The following is a 26,325-nucleotide window of genomic DNA, read 5'->3' as shown; positions in this document are numbered from 1 at the left end:
CTTTAATCTGTCTGAATAAATAACTCCACAAATAAGTTTGATCTGAAGAAGGATCTCGACCCAAAACGTCACCCATTCCTTCTCTCCAGAGATGCTCCCTGTCCCGCTGAGTTATTCCAGCTTTTTGTGTCTATCTTCCATAAATAAAACAATGTTCTTCTTCCCATTGGATTTACCTTTTGATGGTTAAACTTATCTTAAATATGCCCTGTTTTGTGTCTAAGCTTTTCAACAGTGGAAGAAAGTTCAGCAACTTATGAAGAAGTCGATTGCATTCTCCAGCAGTCTGAATGGGACATTACGTTACTTGATTAATTCTGTCTTTCACACTGCAGTTATACGTCAGATGTATAATAAACCTGCAGTCCCACATATCTAATTATATTAAGTCTCCAAGCAAAATAAAGTCTGAATGAGAAGGAAGGGGCAGGAGGGAGGAGATAGAAAAGGGTAGACTGATCTGTACTTTTCTATGTAAGGAGACAAAATGTATAACGGTCTGATGAAGGGTCTCCATCCAAAACGTCACCTATTCCTTTTCTCCAGAGATGCTGCCTGACCCACTGTTACTCCAGCATTTTGTGTCTCTCTTCTGTCCTTTTGATAGCCGTTGTGGTGCAACTTAAACTGCTTTACATAAAATTCTCCACATGGGGGAGGTATGTTACAATAAATGTCCTTGGAATTCCATTGCCCATCACAATACTTCTATGCACTAGCTAATAAAATTGATCTAAAATATTATCTGATTCAGCCCATGGCGCCTTTCAAATAGTTGGTCCAGGTCCTTTGTGCTTCTGATAGGCCAAAGCAATGTTAAACAATGCAATGACTTTGTTTCTTATGTCACTTTGGCAAAGTTGTTCCATGCAGACATGGCCTGTAAATGGAGCTTACAATGTATACTGAAACAAGCCTTAATTCGACCTCAGGAAAGGCACAAAGAGCGGGTCAGGTAGCATCCCTGGAGAACATGGACAGGTGACATTTCGGGTCGGGACCCTTCTTCAGACTGATTGCAGGGGTGGTGTTTCTTTTACTTCAGCATTTTAGGTCTTTCTTTGGTAAGTCAGCATCTGAAGTTCTTTGTTTCTAACTAAACCTCAGCAGGGAAGATAGTGTTAACCACCTTCTTCCAGCCAGGCTGAATAATCATATTCTCAACCAGGTTTTACCCATACCAATCTCCTCAGGACCCCAGCCCCTCTCTCTGGTTGAACCCACAATCAATCATCTCTTCAAGAAGCACTTCTCTGCAAGCATCTGGTCCCCCCCCCCCCCCCCTCCCCCGTCAATGCACTGCTTGACTGACTTCCACTGTGCATTCCACTCCACTATGGTGAAAGCTCATGGACAAATGGGTTTTCAACTACAGATTTAAGCAAACAAAGTTTAAATATGTAAAGCCAAAATGTGTTAAGTTAATATAACACATGTTTTAAATAGAAAAGTCACAGTTAAAAGGAAAGAGAACTTCCCGTACCAAGTTCTTAAGACCTCACCTACAAATATTATAATCATCTTATCTCCTTCCATTTTTACAGTTCTGGTTGGCCCATTACAGGAAGGATGTGGAGCCTTTGGAGAGGGTGCATAAGAGGTCTACCAGAATGCTGCCTGGATTGGAGGGTTTTAGCTATAAGGGTATGTTAGACAAGTTTAAACTGTTATCTCTCTAGCATCAGAGGTTGAGAGGAAACATGATAGAATACATATCAGATTATGAGAGGCATAGTTATGATAAATAGTCAGGACCCTTTCCATAAAGACTAGGCATAACTTTAAGATCGAGTGGGAAAGTTTAAAGAAGATGTACGGGGCATTTTTTTTTTTGCAAAGTGGGGTGGGTGACTGGAATGTGCTGCCAGGGATGGTGATGGAAGATAATAGTAAGATTAAACGAGAACTTACCAGTTTGAAGTTTGATCTGTATTTTATGAGGAGTTACGATGAGGGATTACGTGAAGAAGCCCGCTAGGACGCATGCGTGTCATTCTTCAAAGCAGCGGTGTGAATTCACAGATAACTGTAATGACTAAACATAGTAAGATTAGAGAAGAGGTACCAGTTAAGTATATGATCAGGGTGGGAGCGGAGGGCACGTAATCCCTCATCGTAACTCCTCATAAAATACAGATCAAACTTCAAACTGGTAAGTTCTCGTTTAATCTTACTATTTTACTTCGGAGTCACGTGAGTGACTACGTGAAGATTTCAAAGCTCTGTGATTTCATGCCGTGGAAACGAGTCCATGCACACGTCTGCCTTGACTGTGGGAGGAATAGTGTTAACATAATTGCACATGATTCGTTATTGAAATCATAAAATTTATTAACACAAATTATAACCCCATTTATGGGTTTTTAATTAATTTACAGAATTTTAAAAAATTTCTGCAAATGTTCCAGTTTTCATCACTGGTTTATTGTAAAATAACTGGAAAGTTCTTTCCCCTGACCATCCTGCTGCTTCGAGGACTTGGTCCATGAGCACATCCAGTTGTACTGCTGCCGATGTAGCTGCAGCCCTGGTGGAATGAGATTTAAACACGTTAGTATCCACCCCAGCCTGCGTCAGTACCTGTTTCAGCCATCTCGAGATCGTCTGGACCGTCACTTTTTTGTGAGGTTTCTCATTGCCTCTTAGGATTTTTGTTTTCTCCATGTATAGTGATAGATGTTTAACTATACAGAGGCGGTCATCTGCAGGGTATGACCTAATTTGGATATTGAGGCCTGCTGATCCCTGTCTGTTCTGTTTTACTAGTTCGTAAATATGGAACGTAATATCGTCAGGTGAGGAGGTCATGTTGTCCAGTCTGAGTTTGTGCAGTGACTGAACCCTCTGTGCCGTGACCAATGCCATTAACATGACTGTTTTTAACGTTAGTCTGTGTAGGGACAGGGTAGATGCTGGTGACCAGTTCCTGAGTGCTTTCAGGACAATGCTTACATCCCATATATGGGAGTACCTGGTTTTTGGGGGGTTTGTGTTAAATATTCCCCTCATGAGCTTGGTTACCAGAGGGTGAGTCCCTACCGTGTAACGCTCTGTCCCTTGCCATAGGTATGTCGACAGGGCATTTCTGGCGCTGTTGATGGCACTGTAGCTGAGCCCCTCATCATAGTGGAGGCCTGCCAGATATTCCAGAACAAATGGGATGTTGATATTTCTGTTGGTGATTTTGTTCTTATGACAGTACGTTTCCCACTTTCTGATGTAGACCAGATATTGTTTATTGGTTGATTCTCTTTGGGCCGCCGAGATGATGTTTGCTGTTCGGTCCGTGAGTCCCAGTTGTAGAAGTGGTGTCTTTAAACTCTACAAATTAACAGGTTCAAGCTTTTATGGCTTGGATGGCTATCCCCTGTCACGGGATGTAGTAGTAGATCTGGTCTGTGTGGGATAGTAATACATGGTTCTAATACCATGTTTTGCACCACTGGGAACCATGGTTGTGTAGGCCAATCGGTACTACCAAAATACCAGACGCAGAGTCTTGTTGTATTTTCCTTAATACCCGACTGATGAGGTAGAAGGGAGGGAATGCGTAAATAAACAATTTCCCCCAATGCAGCGAAAATGCATCTGTTGCCGCTGCCCCAGGGTCTGGTTCCCATGAAACATAGTTAGATATCTGGTTGTTTAGTCTGGATGCGAAAAGATTGATATCCGGTGTTCCATATTTTGCTGTAATATCAGCAAACACCGTTTTGTTTAACATCCATTCGGTGTTTTCATTAAATTTGCGTGACCTGGTGTCTGCCACTAAATTTAGTCTCCCTGGTAGGTAAGTGGCTGATATCCAAATATTTCTCTGGATGCACCATTGCCAAATTGAATTAGCGAGATTGTCACATGATATCGATTTGTTGCCGCCCATGTGGTTGATGTATGCTACCACAGTGGTATTGTCTATTTGTAATCTAACATGCTGGTGGTGTGATCCAGTACAATATGACTTAAGGCCATGAAAAGCACCCAACATTTCCAAGTAATTTATACCCAGTGTGAGTAAGAAGGATGCCTCCTGCGCTGTCCATCTACCTCCACAGCTGGTGATGGTATTGGTGGCTCCCCACCCTAGTGCACTGGCATCAGTTTGTAGTACCATCGAAGGGTTACTGACAATGATTGGGTTGGAACAAAGCCAGATGTTATCTATCCACCATTTTAGTTCCGTTTTGGCTTGGATTGGTAGTCTCATAGGTCTGTCAAAGTGAGCTGCATTAATTTTTAGAGCTTGAATTTTGGCTCTCTGTAAGTTTTGGTAATGTAGGGGTCCAAATTGTATGGCTGGGAAAGCAGCCACCATTTTACCAATTACTTTAGCTACCAATCTGATGGATGGGTTTCTGATGTCAATGAGGTTGCTGCAAACCTCTTTTATTTCTCTGGCCTTTTCCTTAGGTAGTGTCACCGTCATGTGAACTGAATCAATGGTGAATCCCAAGTAGTCCATAGTAGTGGACGGTGTTAGTTTAGATTTAACTGGATGGATGATAAATCCCAGTTTTTCAAACAACTGTTTTGTGGCTGTTACAGTTAGTATGGCCAATTCCAAAGTTATGCCCACAATGAGTATGTCATCTAAATATGCCATAATCATGTGTTTGCGTTTCCGTAGAAACGCTAGGGCTGGTTTTAAGATTTTTGTGAACAGCCTGGGGGCTGATGTTAGCCCATTTGGCAATGCTTTATATTGCCAGGGTTGTCCCATCCAGTTGAATTTTAAGTAACATCTGTGGTCGCCTCGTATGGGTACTGAATAGTAAGCATCTTTTAAATCGATGCTAGCCATGAAGTACCCTTTGGAAATTAGTTGTTTAGCAGTAACAAAGGTTTCCATTTTAAAGTGAATATATTGCTCAATTACACCTTTTATGTAAAGCCGCTCCAGTTCAGCTTGTGCTTCTGTTTTTTCCTTATCAGAGAGCACAAACTCTCGGTTTGGTTTATGTTGAACTGGAGGGCTGTTTTCGTGTATAAACTCTATGGTATATCCCTGGATACTGCTTAAGACGTAAGTATCGGTTGTTAGCATGCTCCATGCATTCAAAAACCAGTATAGTCTTCCCCCAACCTCCATGCTTCCCATATTATTTGGGGAACCAGACCCACCTACCTCCATTGTTACCAGTGGCAGGATTACTTCTTACTGAAGTTCTTCCGTTGCTGTTGTGCTGGTGCTTGGTTTTTCAGGTTGGTTGCTGGTGTTGTTGGGGTTCCCCGCATTTTCCAGGAAGGCCGGCCTGGGCCATGGCCTAAAAAAGACTCATGTTTGAAGTGCCGTGCCCTCGAACTTTCACCAGTTCCGCTGGTGGGTGCGTAGGGCTGCTGTCGTAGGCTGTGGTGGTTTTTTGCAGGGTGGGTTGTTCCTTTTATTAACCCCAAAGTTTTTGCTTCTTCGTCTAGCTCCTTTACCTGCTTCGATAAGTTGCCTCCGAACAGGAGAATGGTTGGTTTGGTGGTTCCAGGTTTACACAGTCCCGCGAATTTAGGATTAAGTGTCGGCTGTGTGGCACTTTTTCTGATGCTGTTTAATTCGTGCTGGGTGTTGCAGAACAGTGCCAGCGCGTCCTGTTGATCTTGGGACATAACCCTGTCGTCCACAGTGCGGGCAAATGCCATTATTCCTGCAGTCAGCAATTTTAGGACTTTTTGAAGTTTCACGTCCATACTTCTGACCCCTGGTCCGATGTGTTTCCAGTTGCAGCTGTTGATGATTGGGACGTTTAGGGAAATGCAGTTGCCTGGTGCCATATGTCTTCCTGTCGTATCCACTACAGCCTGTTCTTGTAACTGATTCAGTGACATATAGTCAATACTGGCAGCAAGCTTTGGCTCCAGATTTGCCCGTTTGTTCTGGCTGTATGAAATTTGCCACCATATCCAGCAAGTTATCTTTTTCTTGCACCCCATGCACACTTGTATGTTCTTCCGCGGACCCCTCTTCCAGGTCAGCCAAGAACTGACCCGAAGTGCTCCCCTCCGATAAGGTGGAGACACTATGCAGCCCTTGGAAAGGTACTGCTGTGGGTTTGATATAGGGCCCACAGTGGCCTGACTCCAAATCCCGGAGCCGGTCACGCTGGAGCAGATGCTCCAAACACCGTTCCATAAGGGTCCAGCGCTCTCGGTCGCTGGCCTCCCGCGGTGTATCAGAGTCGGACTCCACCGAGTCCACGACTCTGTTTGTTTTGTGTTTTGCCTTGCCGCCCGGCCGCGTTGATTTGGCCGGCGCGGCGGCTACACAGGGCACAGCTGATCCCACTACGGGTGATCTCAGTGCCGACGGCTGCTTTGCTGGCTGTCCGCTGCTCCGCGGTCCTCCCTGACCAACTTCGTCGCAGCCCTCGTTGTCTTTTTCCCTTTCTCCATTCTCCGTCTGTAGTGGGCAAAAAGGCAAAAAGACCGCAGAGTAAAAACCTTACCTGCAATAGCGGCTTTTTAAATTGCCGCCGCGGGGGAACGTCCTTCCACCGCGTCCGACGTTTCGCAATCCGTGTAGCGCAATGACACGCATGCGTCCTAGCGGGCTTCTTCAAGTAGTCACTCACGTGACTCCAAAGTAAAATTTGACTGGCATTTAAGAGGCTTTCACATAGGCACATGCTAATGCAGGAATGCAAGGACATGCATGACATCAGCCTGAGGAGATTAGTTTTGACTTGGCATCAAGTTTGGCACAGACATTATGAACTGAAGGGTCTGTTCTTGGCTGTACTTTTCTGTGCACTATGTTTAATGTTTCAAATGAAGAACAATTGACTGTAATTTATCCAGCATAGTTTTTACAAGGATTATTTAGAAAGAACATGATGAGGGGTGGGGAATTTTAAGATATTTACTTTTGCCTAGGAAGTTTAGAAGCATGGAATGATGTAGCACAGACAACAGTTGTTTGGCTCATCATGTTCCTTGGGCTGATCTATTCAATTAGTCCTACGCCCCTCCTCATTTCCCACAGCCTGCATCTTTTCAGCATTTATCAAAATCAATTAAATTCAAAGTAGATTATCTGTGTTAATTACAATATTATAGAGAAGTCCTTCTCTGGTTATATTGGACGAAAGCCATAAAGCCAAAGCACAAAATAAGTTTTCAGAAGCAAAACATTAAAGGAGATTTTCCAAATAGTTAGCTTTTCAAAATTGTTACTATTACAGCTTTGAAGTGAAATGGAACAGGTCACTCCACAATTAACATGAACATTGAGATAGTGATTTGGTCTACATTAGCAGGCCGGACCATAAAGGCTGATCTTCATGTAGTCTTCCTTACAATGAAGGCTTTGGGGAAAGGCAACAAGGAGATAAACAATTCAGGTCACTGGCCAGACTAAACGAGCCACTGATAAACTCTAAGTAATCCACCTTTATTCTTTGACCTCTTGCATGACCATAGACTTATTTTGAAATTATGTGTTTTTGCATTAATGTCTTTTTTTCCCACAGTCATGTGGAATTTATATTTACTCTATATATAATTGATGTCTTGTGTGTTATCTGATTCCATGTGCCTGTGATGCTGCTCTAAACAAGATATTAATTGCACCTGTGCCTCAACCTATTAGCGCATATGACAATAGACTTGACGATGAGGCTGCATCAGCGCGAAGAGAAACACAACAGGCCTTGCAGGTCAAACACGCATCTTCTGAGACAAACGAAGGAAGGTAGGTGTGTGTGTGTGTGTGTGCGCGTAGAGGGTAGAGAGAAGTTCTAATAGAGTAAAACGGGATGACCATGAAGATAGCTATAAACAAAGTTACCTCGTAAATGAATGAATGAGGAATTTCCTTTGTTCCATCCATTGCCTTCTCTGCTACCTGTACTAACCTATTTCTCAGTTCTAATGAAGGGTTTCAGACACAATACAATAATTGTTTCTCTTTCCACATATGCTGCCTGACCTACTGAATTTTACCAGTGTTTTCTATTTTAATTCCATATTTCCAGCACCTGTAATTTTTTGAATTCCAAAGAGTTTGTACTGGGTACCTATAGGGTTAAGAACAATGGGATTGTGCCAAAAGAAAGCATCAACTGGAGACATGGAGAATGAGATACGTGTAGAATGGATGTTTTTAATTAAGCATCATAAAAAGTGAACATGTCCCAAGCAAGAAAGATTGAGTAACAATAGATCTATAAAATGTAGAATGGCACAACTCAGAATGATAGATGCTATGCTTCTCCACTGCTCCACTTTAAATTATTCTCCAACCTCATTTGAAGCCAGAGTATTAAACATTCTTCAGACATCAAGGGTACAATAGCATAGTAGTTCTGCTGCAAAACTACTAATGTTGAAGCCTCAACTAATGATCGAGGGACACAAATTCAAATCCCATGAAGGTGGCTGGGGAATTTAAATGCTGTTAATTAAAACTGGAATAAAAATATCATTAATTATGACCATGAAATTTCTGGATTGCTGTAAAAACCCATCTGGTTCACTAATAACCTTCACAAAAGGCACTCTGCCAGTCTTACATGATCTGGCCTCCATGTGGTGCAACATCCATTGTTAACCCCTGCCTGCCCTCTGAAGGAGCCAAGCGAGTCACTCAGTTACACCAAACCACTGCAAGTTGGATATGTGGCTGTCCTGCAGTTCATGATAATCAACAGCTGATCCATTAGATACAGACAGTACACACCTTATACATATCAATGAAATAAAAATAATTGACTACCAATATCAATTTATGTTTTATGCGAACATAAGTCTACAGATGTCTATCGGACAGCAGAACTCTATAAACAGGTAAGAGGACAATGAATGTCAGATTTAAAGAGATTTTTTTCATGCACTTGATTGGCGTAAGATAATGCCCATTATTGTGAAAGCTGCTTCTGCCTCGATACTTTTCACTGATTATTTTTCACGCTTAATAAAGATTCATTCATTTCTGGAACTTTGTATCCTGACACACAAAGTCACTGTTTCAAGAGACATTCTCAAGTCATTGTTGCCTTCTAACTAATTTTTGAGTTTCTACCACTTCATTTCCTTCTTTCTGAGAAGGCACTTGGCCTGCTGCAGTGAAATTTTACATTACACTCGACAAGCCACTCTTCAGCAAGTGAGCCTGCCTATACATTCAATCACTGACAGTATTATAGTTGGCTTTGACCACATTCTCACTCAACACTTAAAGCATAACTATAGATTAGTTGTCTTACAACACATCAATCTATAAATCGTTCCTAAGTGCTGCATATAGTAGTGATTTACTTTTGAGGATTTTTTCTAAGTATGTACAAATTCCAGCAGGGATTATGACTGTAATAAAGGTGCACACACTGGCATTTACATAACACTTTCCCACCTCAAGTATATTCCAAAGCCTTATGACAACGTAGTACAATGAATGTTGTATCATATGGCAAGTGGTGATCAAATTCCACAAGATCCCACAAACAGCAGGCTTATAATTTGTTTTGGATGTGTACTTCATCCATCACTTGTGCATAACCTGTCCCTGCACCCGTCATAGAGTCTTAAGATGCTTAACGCTCTCTTGGATGCTCCCTCTCCATGTTGAAGAATAATTGGCAAATGATTCCCATGTTGATTGAGTGCTAAATGCAAGGAAACGCCTTGTATAATTGTGCCATGGCATCATTTACCCCAGAAGGTAGACTGGCTCTTGCTTATTACCAAACAATAGCCTTTGGAATATTGCAGCACCAGGGGGAAAGTCAATATATTGAGCTTGGGGATCTTGAGCCCACAGACATCTGACTCAGGAGGCATCATTGCTACCTAATGGGAGATTGAAAGATAAACTCCCTGCCACTGCAGGACAGCACTATATTTAGTTTAGTTTAGTTTAGAGATACAACGCAGAAACAGGCCCTTCGGCTCACCGAGTCTGCCCCGGCCCTCAATCACCATATATTAACACTATCCTACACACACTAGGGACAATTTACATTTATACAAAGCCAATTAACCTACAAACCTGTACATCTTTGGAGTGTGAGAGGAAACCGAAGATCTCGGAGAAAACCGACACGGTCACGGGGAGAACGTAATAACTCCATACAGACTGCACCCATAGTCGGGATCAAACCCGTCTCCGGCGCTAAAAGGCAGAAAATCTACCACTGCGCCACCGTGCCGCACATATATGAATGCATGCCTATATAAATGGAAATATTGACTAGGCTGTTCCCTTAGCTCAGATGGGTTGTGGCAGAGAATGGCGAGTTCAGCAGGCCAGAAACTCAACTCCATTTTGCATCTCTAGAGTAAGAAACTATTAATGCTACAGGTCTGAAAGGACCAGTGTTCAATCAGAAAGCTGAAGTGATAATTATATTCCGCTTATTCACACATGCTGCTTTACATAACAGGGAGCATTTCTAACATTTTATAGTTCTATTTAACTTCTTTCAAAATATTTCAAGTATATACAATTTGCACATGAATTTAGTTCTTTAAGTGCACCATGATTTGGAGTGCTTGATAGACAGAATGTGAGTAGTTTGTTGAGTTTCCATCATTTCACAGTACTGTTCTTTGGAGAATTGGGATCTCATTAAACAATTTCAAGGTTGTCATACATACCATGATCTGCAGGGAGCTCGACTTACCCATAATAATCCAAATAAGCATACAGGAGATAGCGCTGCTCGTACTTGAGGCAGTGGAGGATGAAACAGCTATGGAAATGAAGTCCTTCACTGGACTGATACACTGTAACTAGGTGAGGGTCCTGCATCACTCCCCCTGTGCAACTAAGCCTTGCCAAGAGCTGTTCAAAGTCTGCAACCTCCGATGGGATGAATATCCTTTTTCTGTTTTAAAACAAATACAAAAATATAAACTTACAAACAAATTTCAAAAAATTCACAACGTACCCTTATTTACCATACAAAATGTATAAATTAGGTGCAAGATTAGGCCGCTCAACCCTTCAAGTAATCTCTGCCAGCTAATCATAGAATGGCTGATTACTGGTCCACACTTAGAAAGAAAAGGAGACCAGGGCTATACTGTTTAGATACTAGTTATTGCACAGTGCCTACGACATCTGGCAACATCAGCATTTTGTGGCACTGAATTCCAAAACATTATTTGGGAATGTTCAATGTTGAGAAAGTACATGTGAATTGTCTAATCTTGTATACCAATAAACTAAAATTTCCAGTTGCCTGTATACACATCTGCCATTGAGACTTAAGATGGTAGTGCTCTGCTGGATGCTTCCCCTCCATGTTGAAGAATAATTGGCCAGAGATTACGAATAGTCAGGGAGGTTGCTTGAGAACCTTGTAGAGGTGTTTCCTCTGTCCCCTGTGAAAACTCTTGCCATGATGGAGTTCAGAGCACTGTGCTTGTTTTTAGGGCTCCAGTGACAGGACAACCTGTCCTGTCCATTAGCATTGGTTTTGAGTGTGGTCAGAGCCTTGATGCAACGGTCATTGGCCTGGGAGAGGACTCTGACTTTAGTTCACCTATCCTACCAACGGATCGTACTTTCCCAGTGCTCTGAACTGCCTCCTGCATGTTGTCCACATCTCCCACCAATACGGGAAGGTGTAGACCACTTGGTAGACCATGAGGTTAGCACCGGTTAGTCTTCAAGCACTGTTGAACGCACTCGCATTGGTATACTGGAGCTTTCGTTGAGAGACGGCTCCCGAGATATGTAAGATAATCTATGCTTCCTAGAGACTTGTGCAAGGTGGGGGAGGTGGTCGGCTGCTTAGTCTTTGACTCTGACATGGGGGGGAGAGGGGAGTGCAGGGGAGAGATATGTTTTTTTTGCCTTCCTTCACAGCAAGGAGAAGATGCGCTGTGAAGGATGTTTGTGTAAATTGTGTTGGGTCTTGGGTCTTTTTTGTTTTATATGTATGGCTGCAGAAACGGCATTTCGTTTGGACCTCAACGGGGTCCAAATGACAAATAAATGTATTGTATTGTATTGTATTAAGGCATGTGTCATGACAATAAATGAACACAGAAGATTCTATGTAAGTGATATACGATACTATACTTTGCAGTATTAAGAGCATCACAGTTCATTGGGACAAAAGTTCACGAACATTCCTGGAACCAGTTAATTATATTACAAACATAAGGTTTCCAACCGAGAAAAAAGACACTGTAAGGAAAAGGAATTGCTTATGGTTAAATCAGCAGCAGCAGCAGCAGCAACCAACTGCACTTGGATAGCACCAGTGGGGTTTTTTAAATATACGCATATAGGTGCTAGTATGCATATAAAGGTTCACACAGTGTTAATGGCTCCTGTACATCAATCTAGTCTTTAACCTTTTAGAGATGCCAGTGCCATGTTCCGTCACATAAAAAGCACTGGATAGCATCATTAATACCGGAAAACATTCTGAGTGGTTTCACAGGCACGAAGTTTAACAGCATGTGACACCAAATTACACAAAGTGACATTACGCTCGACGATCAAAAGAGTGTTCGGAGAGGTTGCTTTTAAGGATCCTCTGACTGGAGGAGATGGAATTATAAAGGGGCTTAGTGGGTGAATTCCAAAGCTGAGGGCCAGGCAAACAGAAGCTGCATGGGAGTTGTGTTTTAGTAATATATTCATAGTTAATGCAATTTATATTGGTGCAACAAGCTTATTTTCCAATTTCATGTGAAATAATTATTTTTGTTAACCACATTCTTGATAATAGAATGCTGACGAAGCAACTGTGGATTTAAGGTATTGAATTGTCTCAAGCTTGTTGCTTGAAATGTATTAGTAATAATCCATTTTATATAAAAGGAAAACATCAAACAGAATAGGCTATTAAAACATTTATTTTCTTAACCTCACATTCTAATCCTTTGAGAGGATTGTTTAAGTAACCTGCCAATGTTTATTCTGAAGACATGAAGCATACAGAATGCTTGCCTTCACCATCATAGCTGAAATGCAAGGTCGGGGGGGGGGGGGGGGGTCAAGTTCAAATAGTGTACACATTAGTCAGATCTTGGGAGTGCTGTGAGCAATCTGATCACCACATTACAGGAGAGAAGTGATAGCACTGGAAAGGGTGCGGAACATCAAATTCTAATTATAAAGAAAGATTGAGTCGGCTGGGCTTTGCTTTCTTTGGATCAGAGTTGGTCAAGGGAAAATTTAAATAAGGCACGCACAATTCTGATGGTCTGTGGAGAAAGGTAAAACGGCTGGAAGAACTTGCTGAGAACTTGGGGAAAGGGGCAGATGAAGGTTAAGACAGTTTTCCCTTATGTAAGGGATATGGAATACTGGAGAACACTGCATGAAAGAGTGATTAAAGAATCCTCATTCAATGGAAAAGAATGCACCTGATGGGCTAGATCTTTCTCAGCTGGGATGGATTCAATGGACTGAACCATCTTTCACTCTGCCATTAGGATCTTTGATTCCATGAAGAGAAGACATGCAGTCAAGTATGAATTGTTCTGCTATATGTTGAGTTCAGGAACAATACATGGGCAATAGTGAAAGTCAACCTAAATATAGCGCGCGCACACACTCTACATGCCTAAAATCTTAATAATCTGCATCCATTCAATTGTACCAGAACCAATTCCTTCCTTAGACATCATCCAAACAGTGTGAGCAGCTGAATTCTGCTTGCTTAAGTTGGCGCATTTAAGAGTGAAATTTAATATTTACCTTGCAAGTTTGTCTAATATTTCATTTCTCATGTAGCGACTGCAACACGTGTTCTGATTCACAATCTCGGCTGTTAGAGTTGGCCAGCTTGCAGAAGGCTCAGTACTCTGGAAGACTTGGATCCAGTTAGAAATTCTGGCCCAACTATGTCTGGAAGTGAGGTAGCTCCACAGTACCTCGGGACTGCTGGACTGAATTGCTGTGTAAATATTTGTGCAACAGCATCACTAATTAACAAGATATTTGATAAAAGATTCTCTATATTCAATTCTAAACAAAAGGCAAAATAACAGTATGAAATTACACTGTCCTCATTTGGATCCCACCATACTATGAAGGCACCCAAGACCTGAGAGGATTCAGAAAAGAACTCTACTGTGGAAATGTAGGCTCTTCTTCCTGAAAAATGGCAGTACTTGAGCACATAGTGTTTTAAACATTACAGAAGGAACGTGGAATCAAAATGCATATGGGGAAAATGCCAATATTTAGGAAAACCTCCCTCAGCGGATCTGAATAGCATCATTTTTTTTGTTCCTACGAAACAAATATGTGTAATTGATATTGTAAATGCATTTCAGAAAGTCAATGCTTATTTTCTCTGTAGATTTGTGTATTATGGGCAATTTAATGCACATCCCCGATTATCCTGATGAGGAGGTGGTGAGCAAGTTAATCGCTGCACTACTTAGCCTGGAGTAAATATTGAATAAATTCTACCATGGCCCTTGTGAAATTAAGTTCAGTTAATTAAATACCCTCTGGAATCAAAAAACTAATATATGTAACGGTGTTCAAGAAACTACACAATTGTCAGAAAAATCCATCGTATTCACCACTATCATTCATGGAAGGAAATGCATAACAATATTGGAATAGTGACTATGCTCAAAATAGTTAAAACATGGGAAGAGCTTAAAAGCCCTGTCCCACAATACGAGTTCATTCAAAGAGTTCTCCAGAGTTTGCCCTGATTCGAACTCGGAGATTTACGGTGATGGCTGCTCGTAAGTACTCGGGGGTCTCGTGGACATTTTTCAACATGTTGAAAAATCTTCATGAGTCTTCCCGAGCTTACCTGCCGTTAGCGAGTCTTCCCGAGTACCTGCCGTTAGCGTTACGAGCCGCTAAGAGACGTCCCCGAACTCCGACGTACCCGCTACGTTAATTCTACGTGCTTAGCACGAGTTTGATTTTTTTAAAACTCGGGAGCGCACTTGAATGAACTCGCACAGTGGGACAGGACCATTAGAACATCTGAGGTTGTGAGTGGAGTGATTCATTCTTCTCCATCTATAGCCAAAATCGGCATGCAGGACATTTTGGATACAAGGAACTACAGATACTGGTTTACAGAAAAAGATACAGAATTCTGGAGAAACTCAGCGAGTCGGCCGCATCTCTGGAGAACGTGGATAGGTGCTGTTTCCGAACCTATCCACGTTGCAGGACATTTTAATGGCTTCTTGCTTGAAAATGAGCAGGATTTGAGCACATACAATGTTTGAAGCATTACAAAAGGGATATGGAACCAAAAGGCTCCACAGTAAAGCTCCGTGTCACAAGGATCACACAGATCCAGCCCTGACACAGAGGGAATAAGTAGCTGTAGGGTTTAAGAGACTTACGTCATATTCAAAACTGTTGGATAGGCACATGCAGAGATTGGAGGGATATGAATTATGTGCACGCAGATAAGAGGTGGTTTTGGCATCATGTTCGGCAGAAACATTGTGGGCTGAAGGATCTGTTCCTGTGCTGTACTGTTCTGTGTGCAATGTAATTAAAGACCTTAGGTCTTTACCCAAACCCAGTCTTGAAAATATTCTTTCAAATAATGAGACTGAGATACTAATTTAATGGTGATGTTTTGGACACCAATGAACCATTTCTAGTCCTTGAGAATTGCAGATGGGGCCACAGAGACAAAACTGTTTCCAATGTTTAGATTTTGGGTCAAGAAACCTTCACAACGTTGTCACATGTATCATATGCTCATGTAAATTATGCTCTTTTGAACTGTAGCAAAAGACAAACGTACCTATATCGAATCCTCGGGACAATCGAATTCGCTCCTTTGAATTGCTATCCCACCATTTGGCCCAATTCAGTATGACCATACAACAACTTGGGTTTCTTTGTGAAGGACGCTCAGAGTTCCCAACTTTACTGTTCATGATTTGTTCCAGAACAACAGAATACCTGGGATCAACATCTTCAGCCTGAAATAAGCTGGAAAGATTCATATAATTAGCACTTTGCACGATATGGCGTCTGACCGTTAAATCAATTTGTTGCTGCAAAGATAATTACACTAAGCTTTAGTTGTTCAGATGAGAAAACTCAAAATGCAAACAGTTTTACGCATGGTAAATTACAACTATTACAAATAACTACTCTTTGCCGTTCCAACACTAAAAATCCACAATGCTACTTCCTTGATTAAATATTGCTGAATTTATTTTTAAATAATCATTATTGAAATAGTTGTTAGAGCTCCCCAAAGCTAAATTAAATCCTCCGCCACATCTCCCTGAAAACATTGTCAGGCCATTAACCAGTGTCCCTGTCCAATACATCTCCACACATTTGTTGTGTCAATTTTGACAAAATGTCTGGAGATTTTCACTATCTTGTCTTCACAATTTTGACATGCACATTGGATACAATTAAGAATGCCAGGGAAACTAGCAAGATATCCCAATTCCAACATGTGAAAAGGCCCCATCAGCTTGATTGAAATCAGGTAATTTGGTAGTCAGGAGATGTGGTTTGTAGCGTGGCACAGACAACCACACGGCAAATACGGTAAGCTATCGAGAGAACATATTGCATAATTTTTTGCTTCAAGGAACTTTTCAACATTTTGCCATCTGATGCCACAATAGGAACCAACCGCAAAAGTTGCCAAAAAAAACATATAAATGACTCAGAAGTGAATTTGAAAATGGCCAGGACCATGGCTCACAGATTCTTGTAGAAAGAGAAACAGTTTTGTTTTTCAGGTTGAAGACCCTTTGGCTGAACTGGGAAGGAGACAAAAGAATGATTAAATTGAAGGGTGGGTGAGAGATGGAATATCTCTAATAGATTCAAACTGGGGTGACAATGGGGGATAAACTGTGAACAAGATTATCTGGTTAATGAGTGAATTGGAGCAGTTAGACAGTGAGAAATAGACTAAATAATATTGACAAAAGAACATGTCAATAGTGAGTCACCTCACTAGTTGTCCAGCATCAGAAATTCACACGTTCTATTCTATCTGCAAATAACATGGCATGTGGAAAGTCATTTGGAAAGTTTGCAAGGAAGCTTATTTACTATAAATTCAGCTTCCTCTCACTCCACACACTATCCACAGCTACAGCCCAACAGGTATTACCTCCAAGGAGAGGCAAGTTAGATTGTTTTCTCTGGAGATGGGAAGCCATGGGGAGACTCGATAGAAATGTTTATGATTGTGAGAGGCATAAATTGTGTGGGCAGTCAGAATCTTCAGAGTGGGAGGCACAAGAGGCGGAGAAGTTGCGCTGCTAATCAGGGAGACTGTCAAGGCAGCACTCAGAGAGAACGTGCAGGTGGGTTTGTGTGCTGAGACGATATGGGTAGAGCTTAGAAATATGAAAGGTGCAAGCAGTAGGATTGTACTACAGGCAGCCTGCAATAACAAGCGGGACATTTAGGTCTGGGAAAAGGATTCTGACTATCTATCCTATCTTTACCCGACATTATTTCATAAACCTCCTATTCTCCTCTGTTTTATTCAGAATAACCCCTTCCAATCTCTTATAACTGGAGCTCTGATGAATCTCTTTGCATTCACTTCACATTCTTCCACTGGGGAACTGACACAGAAGGGGAGTCCTGGTCAGCAGAGATCGTATTGATCGGCAGGGCTGGCTCGAGGGGCTGAGTAATCTACTCCTATGTGTGTTACTTGATTTTGGAAAAACTACTGACATGTGCATGATAAAACTCAAAAGAAATGTGCAGATGATGCAGTAAAAGGGATTACAAAAGAAAAACGTCTTAGTGCTGAATACAGTATACTAACCAGCCAGCTATTCCTTTAGAGATGATCAAAGCAACTAACTAGCTGGATGTTTTTGGTATGCCTTTGTAATAAGAAATTATTCTCAAAAAATATATAGATACAACATGACATTTTAATATAACACTAAATCCAAATAATAACCCTGAAGGCAGGAAACTAAATACAGTCCAAAAAGGTTCCTGTGAAATGCCTTGTAAAAAGAAAAAATCTGTAAAATCTCAAATCATAAAGTTTAGAAGGTGGATGTAAACCTTAGAACATCCTGCACGAGTACCTACACGAGTATTATGGAAAAGGAAAGCAACATCACAAAGGAAGAAGGGTCTCAACCCGAAACGTCACCAATTCCTTCTTTCCAGTCTACTTTCTACCTTCTCTCCAGAGATGCTGCCTGTCCCGCTGAGTTACTCCAGCTTTTTGCGTCTATCTTCGCCAATAGACAATAGACAATAGGTGTAGGATTAGGCCATTCGGCCCTTCGAGCCAGCACCGCCATTCACTGTGATCATGGCTGATCATCCCCAATCAGTACCCCGTTCCTGCCTTCTCCCCATATCCCCTGGCTCCGCTATTTTTAAAAGCCCTATCTGGCTCTCTCTCTCACCACAAAGGAAAGGGTCATTTTGTCCCTCCAATCTCAGCAGCTTTAGCAAGCCGTGTTCTTTCCCTGTTTAACCAAATAGTGAGAGGGAGCTTATGGCAGTAATTCATTCTCTGGTCTCTCCCATCACTCAGAAATCGTTACATTTCTCTGAGCTGCAATTGGTTGCTATAGAGTATCATACATCTATTAACTTTACCTGCTACATGCAGGCATTTCCACAGTATGTATGGAGGAGGAATATAGATTCTCTACAAGGTGAACAAATGTCACCATCTCTTTCTCTTCATCAGATAAATAATCCTGGAGGCTTTCCACCTAAAAAGGAGAGGAATTCGTTAAGAAAAAAAACAAAACCATTTTATTCCATTCATTACTCATTCTCTTACTCATTCTCAGTTGGCTCAAGCTATTTAAAGGCTTCTTGAATTACACAAAAAATGTTTCTGCTTTAAGATGTTCAATCCTAGCCAGAATCCGAGAGAGAAAAAAGCGTGCTTGCTAACATTAATCCTTGGCTCGGTTTAACTAATTGTGATGTCTGATTAACCTTTTCCAGTTTATAAACCTCCATCTAACCAGGCAAGCTTGATGAGTGCCCAATCTCCTAGCCTGTGTGCTTGTTACCCTGCGTCCTTGTTACCCCACTGGCAGGACGGCACAGTGGAGCAGCTGGTACAGCTGCTGCCTCATAGTGCCACAGACCCACGTTCAATCACAACCTCAGTTTGTCAGGTTTAGAGGTTAATTGTCCTCTACATAATTGCCCCATGTGTGTAGGAAATGTATTCAAAAGTGAGATGACATATAACTAATGGGAACAGTTGATCAATAGTCAGCAAGGACTTGGTGGGCCGAAGGTGCTGTTTCCATGCTGTATCTTTAAATTACACTAAATTTGAACAATTTTACTCAATGAAATACTTTATTCTTGAATATTCAACATCTATATAAGTAGAGTCCTTATTCTCAATGTTTAAATTTATTTCAAACTTGGTTAAGAAGTGTCCGGTAGTTTCAACAAAACCTCCAAATATTTTGCACCTTCAATTTGTGACAGCATGAAAATTATACTTTATACAGTTAAATAAAAGCACATTGGCGGAACAAGGGCAGCACAGTGGCACAGCGGTAGAGTTGCTGCCTCACAGCATCAGAGACCCAGGGTCATCCCTGACTGGGGGTGCTGTCTTTTTGGAGTTTGTATCTTCACCCTGTGACCACGTGAGTTTTCTCCTGGTGCTCTCGTTTCCTCCCACACTTCAAAGACGTACAGGTTTGCCTTCTGTAAACTCTAAATTGTCTCTAATGTGCAGGATAGTTCTAGTGTATGGGGTGATAACTTGTCGGTGCGGACTCGGAGGCCCAAAGGGCCCGTTTCCATGCTAAACCTCTCTAAAGTCTAAACTCACTTTCTCTAAAGTCAGAAGGAGTAATCTTCCAGAGAGGTTGGATCACTTCTATTTTGAGTCAGCTTGGGTTCTATCCCCAAACTTATGTTTCATACTTAACAGGGCAAAGTGGTTTCTAAAATAAATCTTACTGTACAAGATGCAAAGAACAATTGCCTTCACCCTCTACACCATTCAACTCAGCCAAAAGGAGTTGGGTATCGGAGGAAATCATGACTTCTCCTGTAATCATTCTATTTTAAAACCACTGCAGTATAAACATCTTCAGTTCATTATCTAAATATTTTAAAAAGATATCATAAGGATCAGTTTAGACCGCAGCTTAGCCTCATGTTCATTTGGAGTGCTTCCAAAATACCCAGCTTCCTCTCCCCTAAAGCAACTATAAACTAATTATATAAATTGCTGAGCATTATAAAGCAGATGTCGATAAATGTACAGAGCACTGATGAAGTGGGAAGACTTTTGAAATGACCTTGGAAGAGGCAGACTCCTCATTAAGACAACATCATTCACACTTTATTTTTACTTTTTATTTACAACATAAATGAAGGATGTGCTAATGGGATGACTATCTCTTTCAAGCCGTTCCAAGAAGTCGTGATCTACTGGCAAAGAGGTTGACAGTATTTACAAGAGAGGTCAGACGCAGGCCACTGTTACTTGTATTGCACTGTTACTTGTATTGCAAGATTTCAAGGTGCCAGGTCAGTTTATTGTCACACGTACCAATTAAGGTACAGTGAAATTTGAGTTACCATACAGCCATTCTAAGTGAAAAGCAACAAGACACACAACCACATAAAAGTTAACATAAATATCCATCACAGTGGATTCCACATTCCACATATTGGGCAATATTACTGAAAAAACGGAAACTGGACAGCCTGAGACACTGTGGGTTGTTGGGTGTTAACTGGAAAATGTATAACCGATAGAAATGTTAAAAGGGACTATGATTATATATTTTAATCTGAGTTTTCCAAGAATCGCTTTTAAATAGATATATTTTAGAGTCTACATTCCTGACAACCATAGGAAATTATTAGTTATCTTCTCTCTATTTTTTCCTCGCAAACTAGGAGGAGCACTTACAGGAAATGGTCGACAAGTCTAACAGTTAATAATACGTAACACTGTATTTAATTACAGCCCAGTTAAATCAGGCACAAGAAAGATTCAAAGGGGTGAAAGGTGTCCGTGGATAGACAGGGAAGCAGAGTTGAGGATGTAAAGATTAAATGGTGGAGCAACTAGAGGGCCCAAATGGCCTTTGATTGTATGCAAGTATTCTGAACCTGTCATGTGTGCTTGTAGATGCAACGAGACAATGAGAGAAATGAGAGAAATAGAGTACTTCCTTGTTTGCATTCCATGCAGAATAGTGTAAGGGTTGTCACACATCCTTCTCTTCGGCATAAACAGGAATAAATGACTAACAAGGTGGAATCATATTGCCAACTGTACTGAATTGGGTCCCTGCATGAGCTTAGTTTAGTTCAATGTCACGTGTATCGAGATATAGTGAAAAGCTTTTGTTGCGTGCTAGCTAGTCAATGGAAAGACAATTACAATTGTGCCATTCACAGTGTACAATACATGATAAAGGGAATAACGTGAATAACATTTAGTGCAAGATAAAGCCAGTAAAGTCCGATCAAAGATAGTCCAAGAGTCACCAATGAGGTAGATAGTAGTTCATGACTGCTCTGTAGGATTGTTCAGTTGCCTGATAACAGCTGGGAAGAAACTGTCTCTGAATCTGTGCATTTTCACACTTCTCTACCTTTTGCCCGTTGGGACACGGAAGAAGAGGGATTGTCCAGGGTGCGACATCCTTGATAATGCTGCTGGCCTTGCCAAGGCAGCGTGAGGTATAAATGGAGTGGCTTTGTTCAGCAATGCGATGGGAACATAAAAACTATGAGTCCTATCCCTGAAGTTGCACACCGTCAGCTCACCGTCACAAATAAGACAGGAATTGTTGTATTCAACATGGTTAAATTAGATGTTCAGAAATGACCCTTTAACTATCAGATAAATCAGATACCCTACCAGGAAATCTCGAAGGTCTCGATCAGCTGTGTAAAAACAGATACGATGTAGTTCTTTCTTCACGTCAAATCCCTAAAATTAAAGAGGATAACGAGTTCCATTATTAAAAGCAGATCAAATCAATCCCCAAATACTTCTTTCCCCAGTCCAACCAACATACTCCCATAATCCTATAATTTGCAGCTCACAAATCACATCTGCAGCAAATTATGATAAGCCGTCTTGTTTTTGTGTCCATGAGGAAATACTCAGGCTGTCTGGCGTACAGTAAGCAACTCCCTGTGGTGGCTTGCAGAGAGTGATATCTCGGGTTAATAGCTGGATTCTTTACTGTTTGTGACAACATTTATCTCAGCTGCCACCTATAGACCTTGCAGTGCACAAGCCATCTGCTCAAAAGAGCTGTAGGTTATTCAAAGAATAGGAAAGACAATACATATGCAAGATCACAGAAGATAAAATCTGCCCTTCCTTAGCAAGAAATAAAATGAAGTGCCTCTGTGTTATCACTGCAGCAGTGCAGGAAGAAAAGGCTTCAGAAATAAGAAAAAACATTTGGGCATAATCTGAAATCGTCAATTTACATCAGGAGCGAGGGAAAGGAGAGGGTCAGAGTAATGTAATTGTTAGATTAGTGCATTGGCACCCAAAGTTCAGGATCAGTGATCCAAAGGCATGAATGTTGACTCCTATGGAATTTAAATTTCATGCCATTAAATAAAATCTGCCATTAAAACATGATAGCCTCAGTGATCATTACCCCAAACTACTAGACTGTCGTGAAAACCCATCTAGTTCACTCAAGTCTTCAGTGAAGAAAATCCACCATCCAGAGTCTAATGTGACTCCAGATCCACCATTGCCTCCTCCGTGAGAGGCAAGTAGACATGGTAATAAATTGGCAGCATTGCCAGGTATTCCAGCTAAGAAACAAATCAATGGAAAAGAAAAATATGCTCAAAACAAAAATGTCTTCATTGGCAGGCTATCAAAGCTTTGCAAATAAGAACATACAAATTAACCGACGCAAGTTTCTTGACCACATTTGTCTGATAAAGAACATTAAATCATATAGTGAATTCTACAATATTTATTTTCCAAACTATTTTTGTCAATATATCATGCAACAGAACTTTATTTAATTTTCAGTACTTTTGTAATTACCATATTCCTTAGAAGTTTCTTAGCTTCCTGCAAGTTTTTTTTTAAGAGACAATCATAAGTCAGAGTTAAACCAGCTTGCATGAGGTTGTTCAAATTCTTTATTGGTTTTTGTTGGGCTCGGAAATATCCCTGAGCTCGTGGAATCTGATTATTCAGTATAGCGTCACGAATAATCTCCTGTAAAAGGATAATACAAATTTTTAAATATTCTTATCGCAGATGAAATCCTAGACATTCCCATCATATTTTAACACAGTTTAAAATAAATTAATTCTTGCAGGGAAAAAAATAAATGCTTTGAAATTATTATTCGGGTTCAACCTGTGTGCAAAAGAAATTAAGGAGCAGGAACAAGAGTCACATGGTCCGCTGAGCATGCTCTGCAATCAATAAGATCGCGGTTGAGCTGATCAAAGCCTCAGCTCCAATTTCCTGCAAGTTTTCCATAACACTTGACTCTCCTAAAGTCCAACTAATTATCTCAGCCTTAAATATTTTCACTGATGCTGCCTCTACGGTTCTCTGAGAGAAAGGAAAATCCTGCCTCTTTCGTGCTTTAAATATTGTGACACTATTCCTTGCAATACTGGACACTCTTGAGTTGAAATCTTTGCAATTACCCGAGCAAGCTGCTAGAAATCTTAAGTTCCTCCAATTTTTCTGAACTCCAATGAGTTAAGGCCCAGCCTGTTTAGCTTATTAAGGACAAGGAGATGTAGTCACTGAATATATTCAAGGTAGACATCAATGCATTTCCAGATATTAAAGATATCAAGGTCTATGGGTGAGTGTAGGAAGGTGATAGTTGCCTTCTTAATTATTTCATTCCAGTTGCCTTCTTAATTATTTGCTATGTCTGCCTACTAGCTTTCTATTTTGTGTACAAAGATTCAACATTCTGTACCTTTTCTTCACTTAAAAAAATGGGGCCAAGGAAAGAGCGTTCACGTCGCGGCCCTGTTTCAACCAATCTTTCCACCACCACGCACAAGAAGCACAAGAAGCGCAAGACAGACACCATTGTGCAGATGCCGAGAAGTGTGTTCAGCTCTGGCTGAACAATTTCTATTCTTGTGTGTGGACTCGATAAGAAGAAGAAGACTTAAAAAAATGTTTGCTGTTTTATTCCTCATACCAAAATAGAAAAATTGGTAAATGTGGAGAGGATGTTTCCACTCGTGGGAGAGACTAGGACCAGGGACCATAGCCTCAGGATAAAAAGACGTACCATTAGAAAGGAGATGAGGAGGAATTTCTTTAGTCAGAGGATGGTGAATCTGTGGTATTCATTATCACAGACGGCTGTGGAGGCCAAGTCAATAAATATTTTTAAGGCGGAGATTGACAGATTTGTGATCAGTAAGGGTGTCCGGGGGTTATGGAGAGAAGGTGGGAGATTGGGATTGAGAGGGAAAGATAGATCAGACATGTTCAAAAAGGAACTGCAAATGCTGGAAAATCGAAGGTAGACAAAAGTGCTGGAGAAACTCAGGGGGTGCGGCAGCATCTATGGAGCGAAGGAAATAGGCAACGTTTTGGGCCGAAACCCATCTTCAGACTGAACCCGATGAGTTTCTCCAGCATTTTTTCCTACCTAAGATAGATCAGACATAATTGAATGGCAAAGACCATATAACCATATAACAATTACAGCACGGAAACAGGCCATCTCGGCCCTTCTAGTCCGTGCCGAACACATAATCTCCCCTAGTCCCATATACCTGCGCTCAGACCATAACCCTCCATTCCTTTCCCATCCATATAACTATCCAATTTATTTTTAAATGATAAAAACGAACCTGTCTCCACCACCTTCACTGGAAGCTCATTCCACACAGCTACCACTCTCTGAGTAAAGAAGTTCCCCCTCATGTTACCCCTAAACTTCAGTCCCTTAATTCTCAAGTCATGTCCCCTTGTTTGAATCTTCCCTACTCTCAGTGGGAAAAGCTTTTCCACGTCAACTCTGTCCATCCCTCTCATCATTTTAAAAACCTCTATCAAGTCCCCCCTTAACCTTCTGCGCTCCAAAGAATAAAGCCCTAACTTGTTCAACCTTTCTCTGTAACTTAGTTGCTGAAACCCAGGCAACATTCTAGTAAATCTCCTCTGTACTCTCTCTATTTTGTTGACATCCTTCCTATAATTAGGCGACCAAAATTGTACACCATACTCCAGAATTGGCCTCACCAATGCCTTGTACAATTTTAAGACAATAGGCAAAATGGCCCAATTCTGTTCCTAGAACATGAAAACGTCTAATTTCCCCATATTACAGTCCACCTGCCCAATTGTTTTAAGTCTCTGCCTTTGTTCATGAACATACTTATGGGTTGCTTTTAGTATCTTCTACTTTGAAAAAAAGTTTCAAAATTTGTTTTGTTTTATTTCTCAAAATTATCTTCCAATGGATCACGTTTACGCCAGTGACTCTCTCCATGTACAAGCTCTTGCTGGTGGTTTATACATACAGTTTTCCCCAGTTCCAACCTGAAACATTAACCAATTTGCTTTCACAGATGCTCCCTATCTGCCTAGGCTTTCCAGCATTTTCTGCCTCAAAATAAACTGTAAGGATATGTGAGTTGCGGACAGGTGGGAGTAATGGGGCTTTCTCACGGGGCGACTTGACGCAAGAGGTAACCAGAGTTGAACATCGTGGAAACCTCGTACGATAACCGTACGGCATTCGTGGACCACCGTGGACCACCGTGGCGCTAATGGCAGGTACTCGTGTAACTTGTTGACTCGGGAGAAAATTCAAGCAAGCTTGAATTTCTCCAAGAGTGACTTGTACACTTGTGGTTGAACATTGCAACATTATATGGACGTAGTGGCCAGTGCGATATCCGTAATAACTCTTGCGTTTACCGTGGGAACTCCTGCGAACGGTGAACCCGGAAGCTGGACAGAGGGGACAGAAGGTGAGTAAAAAAGGTGGTCTCAATATCGCCAATGGAACATGTGTCCATCGAGGACGTCCCACCTCATTGTCATTGTTGGAGAATCTTTTTCACTGGAACACTTGCAGAGATGGCTCCCAGAAAAGCTCAAAGAAAGGGGGTAAAGCATGTCAGAAAGGTTTTTGCCATGCAGGAGAATGAGGAGGAGACGCAGCAAGAGAGACAGGTGGAGAGGCAACAGGAGATGCCACAGATAACACTGCCTGTGGGCTCCTTGGAGCAGGGAGAGGGTGAGCAAGGTGGATTTCAGATTGCCTCCCCAGTAGCCGTTGTAGGAATAGCCTCAACAGACGCGTCTATAAAGGTAAGATGGCAGAAGGTAAGGCCATATAACTTCACCAGGGAACAAGAGGGGGAACTTGTAGAATGGTACCAATTCAACGAAATTCTTTACGATAAATCCAGAGAGGATTACAGAAACAGGGAGA

General features: G+C 41.3%; 1 protein-coding gene across 2 annotated transcripts in view; it reads right to left on the bottom strand.

The window, feature by feature from the left end:
* spg11 (SPG11 vesicle trafficking associated, spatacsin) overlaps positions 1 to 26,325 on the bottom strand; it is a 114,915-nt gene that overhangs the window by 62,379 nt on the left and 26,211 nt on the right. For both annotated transcript variants that reach the window (XM_033050633.1, XM_033050634.1), the window contains exons 11-16: positions 22,935 to 23,111; positions 21,771 to 21,842; positions 18,503 to 18,621; positions 15,687 to 15,877; positions 13,646 to 13,844; positions 10,608 to 10,811 (exon numbers count right to left, since the gene is read on the bottom strand). In XM_033050633.1, the coding sequence (XP_032906524.1) occupies positions 10,608 to 10,811; positions 13,646 to 13,844; positions 15,687 to 15,877; positions 18,503 to 18,621; positions 21,771 to 21,842; positions 22,935 to 23,111 (962 nt within the window). The remainder of the gene's footprint in view (positions 1 to 10,607; positions 10,812 to 13,645; positions 13,845 to 15,686; positions 15,878 to 18,502; positions 18,622 to 21,770; positions 21,843 to 22,934; positions 23,112 to 26,325) is intronic.

The sequence above is a fragment of the Amblyraja radiata genome, chromosome 34 (genome assembly GCF_010909765.2).
Source record: "Amblyraja radiata isolate CabotCenter1 chromosome 34, sAmbRad1.1.pri, whole genome shotgun sequence".
NCBI lineage: Eukaryota > Metazoa > Chordata > Chondrichthyes > Rajiformes > Rajidae > Amblyraja > Amblyraja radiata.
The sequence above is the reverse complement of the archived record's forward strand: the minus strand, read 5'-3'. Positions and strand labels throughout refer to the sequence as shown.